Source organism: Cotesia glomerata, linkage group LG6 (assembly GCF_020080835.1).
Source record: "Cotesia glomerata isolate CgM1 linkage group LG6, MPM_Cglom_v2.3, whole genome shotgun sequence".
NCBI lineage: Eukaryota > Metazoa > Arthropoda > Insecta > Hymenoptera > Braconidae > Cotesia > Cotesia glomerata.
The window spans coordinates 15,389,147-15,410,195 of record NC_058163.1 but is presented as its reverse complement, the minus strand read 5'-3'; the positions used below and the strand labels follow the sequence as shown (position 1 = coordinate 15,410,195).

Sequence of the window (21,049 nt, the reverse complement as noted above, 5' to 3'; positions counted from 1 at the left end):
ATAAATTAATTCAAAAAAAATTATACAAAAAAATTGACATGTAGAAATTTAAAAAAATTAAAGATGCAATTTTTTAAAATTAATTTTTTTGTTAAATTTTAAAATTTAAAATTTTTTTGTTACATTAAATTAAAAAATTGTGAAGTAACTGCTAACTTTAATGTCGTTGACAGTAGTACTGGCACTGAGAGGTGTACTGCCATTTCTGCACACATGTCATTACCAGGCTTCCGTACACTACCAGGCTTTCGTAGGCTTCCGTACTTTTATTATTTTCAATAACATATATGTTAAATACAGTCCAAAAAATTGTATTGAAAATTCAGAAATTGACAAAATTATTTAATTAATATGTTTACTTAAATATACTTACTTGTTATGTACTCGTGTTCGTATAACCTCAATATTATGAGAAAGAACAACTTATGTTAAATTTTATATATTAAAAGTACCTAGTACATATTAAAAGTACCTAGGCGTAATAACGATCTTGATGGTTGATCTAACTAAATTTAAGTCTTAAAGCCTTGTGAGACAAAAAAAGGAAACAGCTATAAATTCAAGTAAAATATTTTCAAAATTATTATTATCAATTACATTACTATTATTATTTATATTTATAATTTTTTTATTTTTATTAATATTAGTATATCAGGTATTTCCATTCCAAGAACTCCCAACTAGCTCAATTAAAATTCAATGGCAGGATTTCAATCAGAATCAGAGAAGCTGATCGATTTATTGCGAGAGTGGGAAGTTCCCGAAGAATTTGTAACTAATTTTATTGGTAAAATAAAAGTTTTGGTTATAGTTGAATAATTACACCGGCACACAAAAAAAAAAAAGTTGTCTGTACTTGGGACGCGCCACATATATTCCCATGTAATTTGACCCGCTGAACCCGAATTTGAGGTCCGTTTGGCCCCTACACCCTAGGATTTTGAGAAAACTGTAAAAAACCGAAAAAAAACGGGAAAATTGGGGGTTTTGGTGATTGAAAAATTTTTTTAGATTCTAACTATGCATGATTTTCATGTATTTCGATCTGCTTTATACTTATCTGAAGTGTACTCAGACCAGCAGCCATTAAAAGTCTAAGTAAATCCCGAAAAACCCATGAAAATTGCGAAAAAAAACAAAAAATTCCCAATATTGTGATAAAAAAAAATGTATTGAGCTAAATATATGATGATTTTCATGTAGGTTTATCGACGACATATAAATCTCCAACTTTTATAACTCAGACGTCTCGAAAACATCAAACAAATGTGCAAAAAACCCCGAAAATTGGAAAAAAATCAAATGTAATATAATAAAAATCGAGTTATTATTCAAAATAAATAACAAAAATCATATCAATCGATCTGTGCTGCATAAAAAAGGTATTTCGTCCTAAGAATTAAAAAATTAATTTTTCGGAAAATATCATCAAAACCCTTTGGATTTGAATTTTAATTCGTTCTCCGCTTATATCTCACCCTTTTATCTTCAAACGTCCTGCATAAAGGGTTTCTCTTTCGTTTCCTCTCTTCTTCGGGTAAATCTCTCTTCAGAGTCCAACAATGATCTGCCATCATATTTACATCCCACGTTCCTTGATATCGTTTTTCCATCACACTAATGTCTTGATGGAATCTCTCACCTTGCTCTTCACTAAAATCACCAAGATTTTCAGGAAAGTGTGAAAGATGAGAATGTAAATAGTGCAATTTTGTATTCATTAAGCAACCTAAAGTATTATAGTTGTATAACAACTCGTCAACTAAAGTTGCGTAGTTATCACTTTTCGTATTCCCTAAAAATTGCTGTGATACTTCCTTAAAACTTCCCCAAGCTGCTCTCTCAATCTCGTTCATCTCATATTCAAGATTAGCATCCTGGAATAGAGTCCGAATTTGGGGTCCATCAAAAATTCCTTCTTTTAATTTAGCGTCACTTATAGCTGGAAATTTTTCGCCCAAGTACTTAAAACAGTTTCCATCTTTATCCAGAGCTTTGACAAATTGCTTCATAAGGCCAAGCTTGATATGAAGTGGGGGCAGCAAGTACTTGGAAGGATCAATTAGAGATTGTCGCGTAACATTGTGAGAACCAGGATTCAAATTTGTTCTTGTTGGCCATTCTTTTTGAATGTAATGATTCTTTCGGTCTCGGCTATCCCACAAACATAAGAAGCAGGGGTACTTTGTGAACCCTGATTGTTGGCCTAGCAATATTGTTGCAATTTTCAGATCACCACAAACCTTCCATTGATGTTCTGAATAGTTTATTTTATCTAATACAACCTGTAAATTGTCATAAGTCTCCTTTAGTTTAGTCGAATGAGCTACTGGAATCGGTGCCAATAAGTTTCCATTATGAAGAAGCACAGCTTTAAGACTTCGCCTAGAGGAGTCAATAAAAAGCCTCCATTCTTCGTCTTTGTAAGTGTTTGGCTTCAACTCATCGATCAATCCTTTTACATCTGAACAGTACACAAATGAATTTTCGCTGTCTTTTGTAAAATACTTCCGGAACTCTTTTTCCCTATCACGATAAAAATAAGCTGTTGTATTTTTAGCTAATAAATTTTCTCCTTAAAGCTGAGGCTAAATGTTCAGCTTTTACCTTAGATAGTCCTAAGTCTCGTACAAGGTCATTCAATTCAAGTTGATCGAAGACTTCAGGGTCTTTACTTCTAGGAACACCACTCGGGATGTATTCTTCATCCTCAGAATGGATCTCTTCGGGTTCAGGATCGATTTCTTCAAAGTTATCTTCAACTTCCATCTCTTCATGTTCATTCACTGGTTCAGGAGCTGCAGGTTCTTCGACATTCAAAACTTTTTCTGCTGGCACAACTGATGTTACGTTGGCATATTGAATTTTATGTTTGGTTGTCGAAGAAAAACCTGAAACTTCCGTCGTGCAAAAATAGCAGTTTTTTGACTCGTTGGTGCAGACCAAATCACAGGTTTTGAAAATTTCAAGCACTGTTTACTTTTCGTCTGCTCCCAACGAGTAAGCATCGTGTGACACCGATTGCAAAGTGAATGTGGTACCCAAGTTGCTTCCCAGTTCGTAATCTGGATACCGAAGCAGGTTTCGTAGACATTTTTCAATTTGTTTGAAAAAGATCTACGACTTTTCGTTACTTCAAATTCTCCACATATGTAACAGAAGCAATTGGAGTTTTTGTTACATATGTGAGAGACACTTCTTGTCATATTAAACGCTTCAGAAGCCAAGTCACCCACTAATGAAGAGCTGCAGTCACTTGATGACGACGCCTGCGAGCCTGCTTTCTCACTCTGACCAGACGCCGATACTGGGATTCCGGGTCCCTGCATCGTAAAACACTTATTACTTGTGCCTGCCATGACGGCATTCAAGCCGTTAACCCAGGGACTATGCCAGACGGTCCTGTTGCCCGCCGTCACCACGTGGAGGTGCCCTGGTTACAGGCACAAGCATTTAAGCAAGAAATCGATTCTGAGCCAAAAAATTTCCTAGAAGTGAAAACCCTGAAACATCAGCTTAAAGAAAAAAAAATTTATTAACTAAAAATACAACAGCTTATTTTTATCGTGATAGGGAAAAAAAAATCTGATAACATTTTTAAAACGGCGAAAATTCATTAGTGGACTGTTCAGATGTAAGAAGTTTGATTGATGAGTTAAAGCCGAACACTTTCAGGACGAGGAGTGAAAGTTTTTCATTGCTTTGTCTAAGCGAAGTCTCAAAGCACCGACTCCAGTAGCTCATTTGACCAAAAATCATTGAAAAGTTTGTGGTGATCTGAAAATTGCTACACTAGTTAAGCCAACAATCTGGTTCACAATATATCCCTTCTTGTATGTTTGTAGGATAGTCACGATCGGAAAATTCCTTAAAGTAGAAAAGAACGGCCAACAAGAAAGAATTTGAATCATGGTTCTCACAACGTTATGCGAGAATCTCTCATTAATCCTTACAAGTACTTGCTGCCACCACTTTATATCAAGCTTGACCTTATGAAGCATTTTGTCAAAGCTCTCGATAAAAATGGCAACTGTGTTAAGTACTTGGACGAAAAATTTCCAGCTATAAGTGACAATAAATTGAAAGAAGGAATTTTTATGTACCCCAAATTCGGACTCACTCCCAGGATGCTAATCTTGAGTATGAGATGCACAAGATTGAGAGAGCAGCTTGGGGAAGTTTTAAGGAAGTATCTCGAAATTTTTAGGGAATGTGAATACAAAATTGCACTATTTACAATCTCATCTTTCACACTTTCCTGAAAATCTTGGTAATTTCAGTGAAGAAAGAGAAGAAACATTCCATCAAAACATGAGTGGATGTCAATATGATGGTAGATCATTGTTGGACTCTGAAGAGAGATTTACCCGAAGAAGAGAGGAAACGAAAGAGAAACCCTTTATGCAGGACGTTTGAAGATAAAAGGGTGAGATATAAGCGGAGAACGAATTAAAATTCAAATCCAAAGGGTTTTGATGATATTTTCCGAAAAAATTATTTTTTTTAAGTCTTAAGACGAAATACTTTTTTTTTTATGCACCACAGATCGAATGATATGATTTTTTTATTTATTTTGAATAATAACTCGATTTTTATTATATTACATTTGATTTTTTTCCAATTTTCGGGGTTTTTTGCACATTTGTTTGATGTTTTCGAGACGTCTGAGTTATAAAAGTTGGAGATTTATATGTCGTCGATAAACCTACATGAAAATCATCATATATTTAGCTCAATACATTTTTTTTATCACAATATTGGGAATTTTGTGTTTTTTTTTCCAATTTACTTGGGTTTTTCGGGATTTACTTAGACTTTTAATGGCTGCTGGTCTGAGTACACTTCAGATAAGTATAAAGCAGATCGAAATACATGAAAATCATGCATAGTTAGAATCTAAAAAAATTTTTCAATCACCAAAACCCCCAATTTTCCCGTTTTTTTTCGGTTTTTTACAGTTTTCTCAAAATCCTAGGGTGGAGGGGCCAAACGGACCTCAAATTCGGGTTCAGCGGGTCAAATTACATGGGAATATATGTGGCGCGTCCCAAGTACAGACAACTTTTTTTTTTTTGTGTGCCGGTGTTATTTTTAGGCATTGATATCTGTCTATTGAAATTAAATATTTTTATCTCTATGATAAAATTCACGAATTAAATTGATACTAGAAAAAGGTAATCCTACACTGTAATTTGTGGTTTTGTTGATTAAATGTTTCGTTAAAGGATAGCTTCTTCATTACAAAAATGTATACTTCAAATGTATCAACACAATTAATATAATAAGTATTATGTACCAGGATAAGTTACTTTTATAACACGTCAATTTTTTTTCTCTCTTAAATTCAATTCACACTAATTTTTTTTAATTTTTTCAGTTTGATGATGTCAACGTAAACAGTAATAGAAAAGGCGTAACATTAGATGAAATGTTAAATCAAGAACAACAGTCCGATGATACATTATTGATCTGTGTTAAATGTCATGAAAAATTCAAAAAATTCCAAGTATACGTTCTGCACTTGGCAAAAATTCATCATTTAAATCATGAATTTGACTGTCCAATGTCGAACTGCAATAGGTCGTATTCTTCAAAATATAGCTTAAAATATCATTTGGATCATAGTCATGATTTTAGTGGAGTTGTGCCAGTTAAAAAATCTAAAATCTCTATCAACAATGAAAATAATATTGAAGATAATTCTGCTAAATCAGATTCTCGGAAGACTAATCCAGCTTGGAATACATTCTCAACTTCTAACGATCAACAGGAACCTCAAAATGCTTCTTGCGATGAAAATAGTGAACCAACGAAATCTAATGTTAACAATAGTTATTTCATGCTCATAGAACAGTTTGTATCACAATTGTATAATTTCCTTAATATACCGCGATCGTTCATTCAATCTTTATTTAAATTAGTTGAATCTTTAACAGTAAACATTGTAACCGATATTTTTAATATTGTAAGTAATATTGATTTTAATGCTGATATTAAAATTGAAAAGATCGCATTAATTAGTAGTGAAATAAAAAAAGCATTTACTGAGCTTGGTACAGAACACAGACGGATTAAACATTTTGAAAGTACAAAATACTATATTGAACCCGTAGCTGAAGTAATTGGAACTCAACGTATAAGTAAAAAAGTTGGAGATAAAGTAATTTTACATTTGAAAGAAAAAAAAGCTTATATAATTCCTCTAGATCTAACTCTAAAGATATTTTTAGAAATTCCTGGAGTATTTGATGTAATTTATAATTATCAAAAGTCATTAATGCAAGAAAAAGCTAAAAATAGTTCAATTTTACGAAACATTGTTCAAGGTAGCTTATGGGACGATCTGAGTAAAAAATTTGACAAAAATCAGATTGTACTTCCTTTATTAATATTTTTTGATGACTTCGAAACCGGTAACCCTCTCGCAAGTCATGCTGGGAAAAATAAAATAGGTGCCGTTTACAGTACAATCGCTACTATACCACCTAATATGTCAAGCCGGGTAGAAAATACATTTTTAAGCTATTTATTTTATTCTGATGATCGGACGACATATGGCAATAAAGCTATTTTTAAGAAATTCATATTATCTTTAAAAAGTTTAGAAGAAAATGGGATTAACATCTGTATTAATAATCAACAACTTAATATTAAATTTGTCTTGGTAGCAATAACAGGTGATAATTTAGGGCTTCATAGTATTTTAGGCTTCTTTGAAAGCTTTAACGCTACAAATTTTTGTAGATTTTGTTTAATTAATAAAGCAGATTCTCAAAATCAGTTGTCAATTAATCCTGAATTGATTAGGAGCATAGAAGAATATGATAAACATGTTAAAAATAAAATCAATGTTAAAGAATCTTGTGTATGGCATGACCTGCCTAATTTTCATGTTTATCAAAATCTTTCTTGTGATGTAATGCATGATCTCATGGAGGGCATTCATAGATATTCAATGCCTCTTATAATTCATCATTTGATTGAAAAGCAATATTTTACTCTTGACGAATTAAATTCAAGAATTAAATATTTTTTATATCATAACTTAGAAGTAAGTCCAGCATTTATTAATAATAATCATTTAAAAAACAAATACTTAATAATGTCAGCTTCTGAAATGCTAAGCTTAGTAAGAAATTTTTGTTTTATTATCGGTGATAAAGTTGAAGAAAAAGATGATATTTGGCATTATTATCTTATATTATTAGAATTAACAACATTGTTAACATCGCAAACTTTAACGTATGAGTTGGTAGATTATTTAGAAGCTTTAATAATTGAACACAATGAAACGTTCATTAGTTTGTTCAATGAAAATTTGAAACCAAAGCATCATTTACTACTCCACTATCCTACAATAATAAAAAAAATTGGACCACCGATTTTATATAGTTCATTTAAGGGTGAGACTAAACATTCAGAAATGAAGAAAGTTTCAGATTCCATCCACTGCTATAAACAGTTGCCTTTGTCAATTTCTATTCGATGTCAGCTGAAATGCTGCTTTAGATATACATGTAAAAATGGATTGGATAATGTAATTAGTTTTAGTAAAAATATACAGCTACATCATACAAATGGTAATGAGTATTCAGTTGATTGGTATCAAATAAATGGAGTAAGATATAATAAAGGGATGGTAATAGTAAAAGATTTTGATGAAACAGAAGAGCCTATACTTTTTTTAATTGAAGACATATTAATTAATAAAAAGAACGACGAAGATGTTACATTTGAATGTATTTCACTTAAAGTAATCAATTTCAATGCTCACTTTAATGCATATAATGTTGATAAAACTATAGAAAAAGAGTCTATTGCGATAGATAAATGTTTATCGCAACCACTGATGTTACGCAATATTTGTGATGAGTTATTGGTGAGTTTAACAAAAATGTAAAAAGTTAAGAATCTGAAATATGTTTGTAAATTACTATGTTTACTATATAAATGTACAGTTAATATGTTTACTATAATCTTGTTTTTTTATGTAATTTGTCGAAAATAAAAAAAAAATAAATTAATGCATGTAAAATTTTTAATTCAATTCTTCAAATTTTTAATGAAAAATACTATCTATTAAATTGTAATTTTATTGATTTACTATAATGCGAAATAAAAGTATATTTCTCTCTACATAAATATTATATTATTTTGAAATAAGATGTTAATTACTCCATTAAAATGTTTATAAGTTTTCAAATAATATAATAATATCTTTTATCAATTAGTTGTAAATTTTGAAATAAAATTATTATTACTTGAAATAAACAAAATAAGTGAGTTCATTTGAAAACTCGATCGACTCTAACAGATCGATATATTACTTCAACTCGAGAGCCTGATGTTTTTAGAATAAATTCATTCTGTCTAGACCCAAGAACATTAATGTTCTTGAGAGAAGAAATATGTTTTCTTTATTAAAAAAACTAAAAATATTTAAAACAAGAACTACTTTCTTAAAATAAAATTTTAATTCTTTATCAAAGAATTTTTTTTTTTTTGGATAAAAAAAAAAAATTTTTTTTTTTTGAGTAAAATATATTTAACATAAGAAAATACGTGAACTTTATTCAAGATTTTATTTTTGAAGACAGTTTTATTCTTGAATCAAGACTTCCTTTTTTTCTGTGCAACAGTGTGATTTTTTCTTTAAGTATTTTTAATTCATTGAGTAGTCATTGCTGAAAGAGTCTTTTTAATACTTGAAAACTCTAAAAAAGTCTCTCTATTCTGATTAATTTATTCAATTAAATAAATCTGAAAAAGTCTTATTAAGTCTTTATAACTCTTTTCAAAAGTCCCAAATCTCAGAGAATATTTGTCTTTTTCAGAGTTTGTCAGACTTAATCAGAGTTATTCACCAATGATAAGACTTTTTCTACCTTTTTCAGAAAAAGTAAGACTTCCAAAAAGACTTATTAAGACTTCTCAAGACTTTTTCAGAGTTTTTTCAGAGAAATTTTTCCATAAGGGTTTTTTCTAGACAACATACATTATGTTGTTCACAGTAGTATATGAAAAAAGATACTTTGAGTACTTGAACTCAAAGCATCATTAACTGTACGTTAAAAAGTTTAATCAATCGATGGAGATGTCATAATCGGATACATTAAAGAATTTGACTACTGCACTATCTACTAACAATTATGTTAAGATATTTTATGAAAAGTATGCATTATGTTAGCAGTGGTATAAGAAAAAATGAGCAAAACGGTTGACCCTGAGTGCCATCCTTGCAACTTCCCGCTAATTCCATACACTGAGAGAAAATTTTATTTAATATAGTAATTAAATTTTATTACTATTTAATAAAACGTTTATTTGGCTAATAAAGGGGAAGGGGAAATAAACAAGTAGGTTAGGTTAGGATGTCTCGTTGAAACATCTTTATACTATTTATTTATTAAAAGATTTTAGTGTAAAAATATATTTAAATATATTATAATTAATTGATAAATATTAATTATTTTTTTTGAAATTATTTGTTTTAATGACTTAATATTTGTATTAAAAACACATATTAGTATTTAAGAAAATTTTATTAAATACTAATAAAATTTTATTAAATACTAATGAAATTTTATTAAATACTAATAAAATTTTATTCATATGGAATATAATTTTATTACTATTAACTAAGTTTTCTTTTCAAGTCCAAATAAACTTTTTTATTACTATTAAGAACATGTAGGATAGACGCCATTTGCAAAAAATTCAAATTTTCCCGCACAAAGTATACCTACCCTCCGAAATCATTAATAAACGTTTTTACAAAGAATTTATCAAAAAACTTGGGACGTTTATCAACCTTGATAATTAATGTATGTTTGCGTTGTTTTATATTTAAATTTTAATTACTTATTACGTAGAATTATAAACTCGCGTGTAAAATGCTTGAAGGTTAGGATTGTGACTGAAATGACAACAGAAATTCAAATACTCTCAAGTTTGATCTAGCTACAAGATGGCGCCACAAGTAAATTATATATTTAAAACTATTGTCGTTAGATGGCAAAATAAGGGCCAATTAAGAATAAAAACTATCTCAATTTTTCATTTGGCACTCGTTAACAGATTGAAAAAAAATTATGGTAATTATTTACAAGTCGGGTCCACCATTTAAATTTTAATTTTTTTGAACGAAATTTCTACTTGATTTTATTGATATACTTTTTTTAATACATAAAAAAATAAACAACTAAAAAAAAAAAAGTTAATTTTCACAATTTTAAAAAATTTTCAAAAAAAATTATAAATTTTTTAGAAAATTGTGATAATAAACTTTTTTTTTATTGTTCGTTTTTTTATGTACTTTTCAAAAAAATATATATCAAAAACATCAAAAAAAGATAAAATAGAAATTTTATCCAAAAACAAGAGAACCGAAATTTTTTTCCAACTTATGAAAGCAAAGAGGATATCGAAATCTTTTTTTTTCCTGTTATGACATTTTTTATCATAAATGCGCCGTAAAAACAAGCAGAATAAAAAAAAATTAGGAAAACCCTGAAGGCTATCCCGGTAACTTCCCGCTAATTCCATACCTAAGTGCTTGAAATTGTACTTATGACGTCTTTGAGCTCTTTGAGCTCAGAAGTCTGACAGAAGTTTAATAAAATACTATTCATAAAATTTTCAAACTGCAATTATTTTCGGATGGATAAACCGATGTTGACGCAGTTCGCAACATTAGACGAAGTTTTTTAAATTCTATAATTTACTACTGAACATGAATTGATTAGATCGAAAATTTAAGAGAAATTAAAATAAATTAACTTATTCCGAATTTTTTCAACAACGATATCTCATGAATCAATCAACCGATTTCCACGTACTTAGCGGTGATCGACGTGGTTTTTTGAGCTCTAAAAATTATCTCTTTCAAATTTTTTTTTTTTTTTTTTAGATTTCTCAAAATCTTTTGGCTTACATATAACAATACAACAATCTAAATATATTTATTTTTTTATTATGTTCATTATTTCAAGATTTAATTAAGCGTACATTCCTAAGTTTGCTACAAGTAGTTGTAGCTGCTACAGTTCTATAAGAATACTATGCAAAATCACTATGCGAAGTCACCACAGTAATAACTTCCAGCTTCTAAATTTTGTAAAAAAAATTTTTTTTTCTATTTTGGTTCTAAAAACCAATTTATATTATCAATTAACTCATATCCAATTGATATCTATACCTATAAACAGGTGACAAATACCTCACGTATCAAACAAGGAAACTAGGATGTCTTACATAAACGTACGGCACGTTCTAGTCACCAAGTATTACCTTAAATTATTAAATAAAAGGTTGGTAAATAATTTAAAACAATTCTAAATCTCAGAGATGAAAAAAGTACACGACATGTTATGGTGGTACTGAATTATCGGATTTTTATATTCATTCGGTTTAAGAGCATTGAAAATTCAAGTTTCCCTTGAAACCTCGAAAAATTATCAATGGGGTCTCACAGTATAATTTAAAAATTTTTTTAACTATCCTAGTTAACTAAGCAAACTTAGTAAACTTAGAATCTCATTTTATTATTTGCTCTAGAAGAAATAAATGAAAAAAAAAAAAAAAAAAAAAAAAATTTGTTAAAAAAAAGAACAGATTCACTTTCAATAATGAGTTATCGTAAAAAGCATGAGTAGTATCTAGAAAAACAATTGATGTACCTACATATGGGGTATTCCATGCCAAATCGACCACTTTTAAACTCGACCCCTTTAGATTTAGCGGAAACTTTATCATTTTTTTCTACTCTTTTCCATTACTACTCCTCTTTTCCACTTTTCCACCACTACTTCTTTTCTACTCTTTTCTACTAATTTCCCAAAAAAGTGACTTTTTTATTTTCAACTAGCCATAACTTTTTTAGACATTGACTTTTGGGTACCTTTTTTTTTTTATTTTTGTTCTTTAAAAAAAAACTTCAGTCAATTTGACAACTATTCTCGCTCACCCCAGGCAGAACCGAATTTTTTTTATATTTTTTTTATTCAATTGAAAAAATAAAAAATTTTATTAGTCCAGAAAATTTGACAATTTTTTTTTCAATTAAATAAAACAAATTTTTTTTTAAAATCGGCCTTGCCCAGGATGAGCGGGAATAGTTGTCAAATTGATTAGAGTTTTTTTTTTTGAGAAAAAAACAATAAAAAAAAAAAGGTACCCAACGGCCAATGTCTAAAAAAGTTATGGCTATTTGAAAATAAGAAACCCACTTTTTTGGGAAATTCAAATTATTATATCACAATATTATATCACAATATTCACATTATTATATCTCAAAAAAATTATAAAACCATATTCAAGAGGAATTTTTCACATTCCTTGTTTGAATATCGCCGAACTAGCTAATCCTCGGGTACAATAAAGTAAATTCAGATACTCAAAAAACCTTTTCAGATAGTCAGGACTGATTTAAAAATCCAGTGGCGGTACATAGTTGGAATTTGCAAGCGTCTATCAATAAATTTATTTAGGTAAAATAATATGGCGTAAAAGCAGTTCATAGTCTATACTCTAATTTGTAAGACATAGCATGTACAAGAAACCTTGCTACTAGTGAATTTCAAAAGGAATTTATTTAGTACGACAAGACTGTTAATACACTACTCGCATCTAACACAATATAAATTTTTTATTTAATTTAATCACAAGTTATTAAATAACTTGGCATGAATTTTTGGCTGGCTAGTTGAATATCGTCCACGAGCTGAGAAGTTTTTTATTATAGATTCGTAAACTTCATTGATAGTTTCCGACATGATTTTAGTCCAATCGTTTCCAGTCTCTTGTTGAATATTAAGAAAAACACCTTGAGCCATGTAAAAACCAGACTTTGGTGGTAATTCAATCTAAAATTGTCATTTAATTATTAATAGTTTTGTATATTTTACGTTTTATAATTAGCAAAACAAACGTTTACCTTGTCTGTTCCATTTTTTCAATCATCTTGTGGAATCTATAATGTAAAGAAATAAATATGTTGATTAATACTCTAAAAGATCAGTAATTGTGTTTGAGGAATAATTTTAATGACAGATATTAAAAAAACTACATGAACTTAAATGTTAAAATAACTGAAGTTTTTAGAATAATTGATAATAACAAGAAGCTGAGCAAGAAATTTGTGCACTGTTAGTCGTTAGCATTTTTACTCAATCCGCAAAGTTATAATTCGTAACACAACTGTAAATTTTCTCAGTACAGACAGAATCAAGTAAACGAATAAAAAATATTATAATATCTGAGGGCAAATAAAAGTTTTTTGCATGCCTCACAGCGCGAAGCGCGTGAGGTTGTGCTCTATACTCGACTCGGCAAGGTCAAGCAATTTTGTGATCTTCAAATGCCTCTATCACAACCATATTACACTTATACAATGATATAAGTAGATGTACACCGAAAAAACACTTAAATTAAACCATCTTTTACTTTCTAAAATCATTACATGCTGCTATTTTGGAAAAAAAAAACGTTTTAAAAAAAATTTTACGTGGACGTCCGGATGTCACCCCATTTTTGATGTACCAACGATTACTCCCGAACAAATTAATATTTCAAGACCAGACCTTTTTTATTAGTTTAAGAATACGATGAACTGGGTCCGTATTTCATATCAGCAGCCTAGGTTACGTATTTTATTTTTTTTTTTTCAATTGAATTTTCATTAAAATTTACTACGGTACAACCGTACAAAGACAAACTAGATTTTTTTATACTGCATGCGCATATGACAAGAAAAAAGGGCGCCGATATTTAAAAAAAAAATAAAAAATACTCTGTAAGAAATTACTTAATTATAATTTTTTTTTTTTTTTTAATCAATTACACAATTAATTTCGTTTTTAAAAAATGAATTAGCGTTATGAGGCGTGCACTTTTGTATTTTCCAAACTTTTTATACATTTTTTCAAGTCCCTATACAGTTAATACCATTAATTAATTTTAGAAGATATCCTTTTGTATACTTATCTCCTTTATTTAAAAAAAAAATATTGAAAATTTTTAAAGATAGATCTTAATCATAAATACAGTTTTTTTCCATCGTTGCTTGTAGTCTAGTCGAGAAGTTGATTTCCTGTGAAAAATAGTTTTGTCTTTTAAAAATATGGTTGATGGCTTAAACGATCCGGAATGGCATTTAGATAAGGACTATTTTGGATTTTTTCTAGAAAAAAAAATTACAATTGTTATTAACAAAAATCCGTTAAAAAAATTAGTCATCCAGCTTTTTGGAAAAAACTCAAAGAGTATAAGTTATAGCTCAAATATTAAAAAAGTTTCTAAAAGAGCAGGAAATTTCAGCAAATTCCTCTATTCCCGGAATTGTAGCTCTATTATTTATAATTTAAATTTAGCGTTGAAAATCGGCTTCCGCGCGGCAGTTTTGGAATGCGCGCGCCGCCACTGTAGTAAGCATAGTTTTCAAATAATTTTTTTATTCAATTAAATATGAAATAAATAATTTTTTAAAATTCTGGTGTCATTTAAACACTTTAAACAATATAATTCCGCCATATTTACAATTGTAACACCATTTTTTAAAAAGTTATTCAATTAAAAAGTTATTTAAAAAGTTAACAATTGTTAATTAACAATTTTTTTACGAGTTTGTGTTGTCATAAAAGGCGGTATAAAAGTTTAAATAATTAATCTATAAATTTTTTGTTTTTTGGAGCCCTTTTTATGAACATACTCAACAAGATGGCGTAATAAAAGTTTATATAATATATTTATTTCATTAATTATTAATTTTTGGAGTAACAAAAATATTAAAAATTTAAATAATGCATGTTAAATAATTTTGTTTTTTTATTTTAAGTTATTACTGATTTTATATTTTTGTTAGTCATCAAATGATTACTTTTCAAATTTTTTTGTCAATTTTTTATAAATTTTTTATAAACAAATGAATTTATTAAGTATTTTTTAAAAAATTTTTTTCATCATATTGTTAGCTTGAGAAAATTATGATTAAAAAAAAAGTATCTTTTTGTTTACAATCGTTTTTTTTATATTTTGATTATTTACATAAATTATTAAGGAATCGTTTTTTGATTTTAATAATCATAATTTGCATTTCTCATTATAATGCCAAAAAAACATTTTTATGTCAATAATCTATTCATTGATTTGATTAACATTTTTTTTTATTTCTTTCTAGAATATAATAAAATTTCAAAAGCAGCAACCTGCAATAATATGGCGAAAAAATTTTTTTCGATTTTATAGAAAACATCTGGATTTTGAAACACGACTAAGTCTAAGCACTGATTCGATTTGTCAACAGACAAATTGCTGTAACTTTGCAACTATTGCAGATTTTGAATTTATTTAAATTATTTTATATTTTCGTTCATATTTTTTTGGAAATAAATTGAAAGCAGGAGATTAGAGATAAATCTTAAAAATAATAAGCCTCATTTGTAAGAAAATTAATTCTTATTAATTATAGATGAAAATTATGCAACGTTGTTAGATTTTTATAATTATTATTGTTATTATTATTATTACAATGAAATTTATAGTTATAAATGAATTTATAGTTTCAATCACTATGTACTTTGGACATCTTAAAAATGAAAGCGAAAATATAAAATAATTTTAATATATTCAAAAATTTCATAAATGAATAAGGTTAAATATATAAAAGAAATATATTTGAATAGTTTAATAATCAGGTAACAAAAAAGTCCTGAAGCATTTTTGTCACAACATTATTTGTTTACTTGATAGAGAAATCGAAAAAGCAAATTTTTATAAATAAATGCGTGTAGTTACAGAACTATAACAGAAAAATTGTAGGTTTAAAATTTATAGGAAACCTTAAATCATACAGGTTGAAAACGACTTGAAGGTCGAAAACTGTATCTGCAATAGTAGCAAATTTACAGCAATTTGTTTGTTGACAAATCGAGTCAATTGGACTTAGTCGTGTTTCAAAATACAGATATTTTTTAAAAAATAGGAAAAATTTTTTTTTGCCATATTGTGACAGGTTGCTGTTTTTGGAATTTTTTTATTTTCTAGAAAAAAATAAAAATTGTTAATAATGAATTGTTGTATAAATAAATGAATAGATTATTGACATAAAAATGTTTTTTTGGCATTATATTGAGAAATGCAAATTATGATTTTTAAAACTAGAAATGATTCCTTAATAATTTATTTAAATAATCAAAATATAAAAAAAAACGATTGTAAACAATAAGATATTGTTTTTAAGAAAAAAAAATTTTTTTTTATCATCATTTTCTTACGTTAACAATATGATGAAAAACTTTTTTTTGAAAATATTCAATAAATTCATTGGTTTTTTAAAAATTCATAAACAAATGACATAAAAAAATTTGAAAAGTAATCATTTGATGCCTAACAAAAATATAAAATCAGTAATAATTTAAAATAAGAAAACGAAATTATTTAACATGCATAATTTAAATTTTTAATTTTTTTGTTACTCCAAAAATTAATAATTAATGAAATAAAAATATTTTATAAACATAAATGTTATAAATAACGCCATCTTGTTGAGTATGTTTATAAAAAAGGCTCTAAGAAACAAAAAATTTATAAATTAATTATTTAAACTTTTATACCGCCTTTTATGACAACACAAACCCGTAAAAAAATTGTTAATTAACAATTGAATAACTTCTTAAAAAAAAAATAGTGATACAAGTTTTATTACCGCGGAATTATATTGTTTGAAGTGTCTAGATGACACTAGAATCCTAATTTTCTTAACAGTTTTTTGTTAATAGCCATTGTTATTTTTTTTCCACAAAAAATCTAAAAAACGTCTTTCTCTGGAAGTCATTCCGAATCGTCTAAGCCATTAGCAATATTTTTAGGAGACATGTAACTATTTTTCGCAGGAAATTAACTTCTCGATTAGACTATTTACTATATATCAGACTGAGAACAATAAAGCTATACAAAATACTATTTCATGTTTTAAATTTGTTGAATTAGAAGATTGATAGTTGAAGTTTTCAGTTGAAATAACCGATTGAAGTAAAATATTTTTAAAACCAGAAATTTTTTTGAAGATTTATCGTCTTGAATAAAAGAGAAAAATTATAAAACAAAATTAAATCTACTTAAGTAGAGATGTTTTGGCTCAACAATTTTTCTTGATAATAATTTTTTGTGTTGAAAATTTCTCTCTAATTAATGCATTTTTTGTGTTAATTAACAAACTAAGTAAAAATATTATGACAATTTTGTTGTTATTGCTTACAAACTTTATTTTCCAGTAAATAAATGGTTTTTGACAAAATTAAACTTTATTTTTATTCATCTTTATGACGTATCGCATCATAATTTATTATGTTTTAATCCAGTTCATCGAGTAAGTACATGCAATAGAATTGAATATATGCATGTAAGTATAATTTATTTGTTAATTTTAGTTTAAATTTGAATAAAAATTTTTCTACTTGCAAAAATTACATTTCAAAATGTAATAAATTCTTTTTTGTACGTTAAGTACTTGCACCATGATCATTAATAATTTTTAATTATCAAAACTTAATTATATTTACCTTATTATTTTGTGTTAAATTACCATGATAAACTGGCAATATTTTAATGCCAGTCACCAGTGCTAATGAATATTATTTAGAAATAATTTAAGAACCTACAAATGTCCATAGGTATGTTTCCACTTTCTATCCTGGAAAAAAAATTAAAGTTATTTCCTTTCAATATTCATGATTACTTAAAGAAATAAACGTACTTATTTTCTGATGAAAACATTTCATGAGAAATTTTGATGTTCGTAAATTTTTTAACGATGTGAATTCTTCGCAAATTTTTATGATTAACTAGCAGTCATGAGTATTCAACTCATATATTTTGAATATTAACAAAATTTGATATATTACTATTTATATAAACTAATGCTTGAACTGTTGGTTCGTAGCCTTCGGGTCTGTCAACTTTTGATCCAACTTCACCAGGTTCGCTGGTCTTGCTTTCACCATTGCCGTATAACTCAAGTAATTTACTGAGTTCAAATCTTGACTTCTTTAAAAATTTGACTTTGCTAATGTAGACGTCAACAAGCAAGTAGATGCCTTGGCATGTAAGTTGAAGCAAATAACGAGAGCGGATTTTGCTCGTCATACAGCAGTTGGTGTTCGTCCACTGGATTCTTGTCACAGTCCTGAAGAATCTTTTTGACTTGGTGATAATGATAGATTCCTATACGCGTGATGTTAGCAGAAGTTTTACTCTCTTATATCTGAAATGTATATTATATTTCATTAATATTTTATAGAAAGTTGTGACGGTTACGTTACAAAAAAGTTTACAGTACTATCTGAAAACATTCTCATCTACAATTCAGATGATATTTAACTATTGTGACTAAAATGATTTTTCACATACTGTTAAACTCGAGCACTGGTCTACGACATCCTAATTGTTGAATTCATGGATTATATATATATATATGGGGTATTCCATGCCAAATCGACCACTTTTGAACTCGACCCCTTTAGATTTAGCTGAAACTTTATCATTCTTTTCTACCCTTTGAAAAACATTTTTGAGAATTTTTTAAAATTTTTTCATCCAACTCAAAAAAAGTTATACATTTCCCAAGAAAGTGGCTTGTTTATTTTCAAATAGCTATCACTTCCTTATACATTGACCTTTAGGTATCTTTTTTTTTAAATTTTTGTTTTTTAATTTACTTTTCAAAAAAATACACAAAAAAAATTAAATATGATCAATTCTATAAAATAATCGGTTTTTTTTTTTAACAAAATCGTAATTTTTTTTCAAAGTTGGCCCCTTTTCATTTTTTTTTTTTTTTTAAAAAAAACTTCAATCAATTCGACAACTATTCCCGCTCATTCCGGGCAGGGCCGATTTTTATTTATATTTTTTTTATTTATTTGAAAAGAAATTGGCAAATTTTAGAAATAATAAAAAAATTTTTTTTTTCAATTAAATAAAAAAAATATAAAAAAAAATCGGCCCTGCCCGGGATGAGCGGGAATAGTTGTCAAATTGATTGAAATTTTTTTTGAGAAAAAAAAAAATAAAAAATGAAAAGTGACCAACTTTGAAAAAATACCAATTTTGTTCAAAAAAAACCGATTATTTTATAAATTGATCATATTTAATTTTTTTTTTATATTTTTTTGAAAAGTTCATTCAAAAACAAAAATTTAAAAAAAAAAAAAGGTACCCAAAGGTCAATGTCTAAAAAAGTTATGGCTATTTGAAAATAAAAAAGCCACTTTTTTGGGAAATTCAAAACTTTGTTTGGGTTGGACAAAAAAATTTTAAAAAATTCTCAAAAATGTTTTTCAAAGGGTAGAAAAGAATGATAAAGTTTCAGCTAAATCTAAAGGGGTCGAGTTCAAAAGTGGTCGATTTGGCATGGAATACCCCATATATATTTGATCTGATTTAATTATGTATTTTTTTTTTTTCATTTTATTTATCTACCGGGAAACTTTATTGAAATTTTATAGATTTGATTGGAACCTAAAAAAATTTATGAAGCGTATTTGTTTAAATAAATTTTTTCTATCGAAATATTTTATTATATTATTTCACGTTAATGTATTCTTACAAATATTCGGTAAAAACTTTTAAAAACGTTAGTACATCAATAATACTAATAAATTATCATCAGATCAGCAATCATGCAAAAAATATTTTGAAAACAAAATAAATTATTATTGTAAATCGCAATATCTCACCAATTAGTACAAATTTATATCGATACATTTATTGAGACTAAGTATTTAACATCTAAATTTATTTATCAAAACAATCAGACACCTGGAAAATTTGTTAAAAACATCTATGGAATAGTTTTATATATCTTTAGCAGTTATCTATTGTATGAATATTTTTAAATTGCCAGGTACTTACTGAATTCTGAATTAAAATCAACCTACTTAAAATATTTTGGTTACTATCCTCACCATAATTTATAAAGTAAAAACGAATGATAATCAAGTTATGTCACACCACATCTTTGGCTTGGATCTTGACAGTATTTGAATGTTGGTGAAGAACTATTTCCTCCATTTTATTTCATGTTCTCAGTGTTTCTTTCTCCAAGTTTAATATTTTTCATCAGCAAAAAGAATAACTGAAAATTAACAAACATGATTAATATTAATTAAAAATTACTACTTATTTTTTAATTTTCTTAAAACATCAATACTTGAATTCAAAAGAATTTTTTCAGAAGCTTTTTAATGATTTATAAACATACTTCAATTGTTCAATTTCAACTTTCTGTAAGCATGAGCAAACTATCAACGCCAAGACTATTTACCTTTATATACGAATATATTTTATGAATGATTTTACTCACATGCTTTTATTTTGTAATAATTGAAAAAAAAATTCACTTACTTTTTTTTAAGATATTTATTGACAGTCTTACTTTATTACTGTTGTAAAAATTTTTAATCATTTATTAGTTTTAACTTAGAAATTTTTAGAAATAATTTCACTCTATATTCGTAATCTTCTAATATTTTATTATGTGAATTTTGAATATAATTTTTAAACTATATAAATCAATAAAATTTATTTTTATACAGGGTGTCCCAGAAGTACCGGACGTCCTTGAAGCATCTAATAGAAAAAAAAATTCTAAGACGAAAAGTCCTCAGCCATTTATCGATCAGACCCATAGATAATTAATTATTAATTAAAATCAGTAGCCAATCAGGTGCGCGCTATAGCGGCAAGGCAACTCGGCGGTAAGTAGTCGGTGACTGCGAGAGTGAGACGCGAAAGGTACAGCGGTACGCTCGCTCGAGCAGCGGCTCACGAGACTGAGTTCTTACAATGGAACAACAATGTTGCTTATGTGTACTGTTATGTAATTTTGTATGCGTGTGTCTGTGTGTTTGTGTGTGTTTTGGATTATTAAAAAAAGTAAGCGCCTGTAAATTTGAAGTAGGAAAAATTTTTAAAGGCATGTACGAAAGAGTATGTACACGTGCAAGAGTGTGCGTGCGTGTGTGTGTGTTATTATGTAATTGTGCGTGTGTGT

At 27.8% G+C, this 21,049-nt stretch overlaps 1 protein-coding gene and 1 long non-coding RNA gene across 2 annotated transcripts; one reads left to right on the top strand and one right to left on the bottom strand.

Moving 5' to 3' along the window:
• The first annotated feature begins 3,389 nt into the window (after positions 1 to 3,389).
• Positions 3,390 to 7,976, top strand: LOC123267985. Its single transcript, XM_044732869.1, has 4 exons — positions 3,390 to 3,494; positions 5,378 to 5,506; positions 6,008 to 7,879; positions 7,959 to 7,976. The coding sequence occupies exons 1-4, from the start codon at positions 3,390 to 3,392 to the stop codon at positions 7,974 to 7,976; spliced, it is 2,124 nt and encodes a 707-aa protein (XP_044588804.1).
• A 4,478-nt stretch (positions 7,977 to 12,454) lies between these two features.
• Positions 12,455 to 18,255, bottom strand: LOC123267341. The gene is made up of 4 exons (XR_006510007.1): positions 17,753 to 18,255; positions 17,559 to 17,689; positions 12,935 to 12,970; positions 12,455 to 12,863 (listed from the first exon to the last, which is right to left on the bottom strand). It is a non-coding gene; the product is annotated as an uncharacterized LOC123267341 (long non-coding RNA).
• Between the last annotated feature and the right edge of the window lie 2,794 nt (positions 18,256 to 21,049).

Bases quoted from the DNA above. Each gene is read 5' to 3' on its own strand.
- LOC123267985 (XM_044732869.1), top strand. From the start codon at position 3,390: ATGCCAGACGGTCCTGTTGCCCGCCGTCACCACGTGGAGGTGCCCTGG. The intron at 3,495-5,377 runs GTGAAAACCCTG...TAATTTTTTCAG, and splicing joins AGCCAAAAAATTTCCTAGAA to TTTGATGATGTCAACGTAAA. The intron at 5,507-6,007 runs GTATACGTTCTG...AAAATTGAAAAG, and splicing joins AAAAATTCAAAAAATTCCAA to ATCGCATTAATTAGTAGTGA.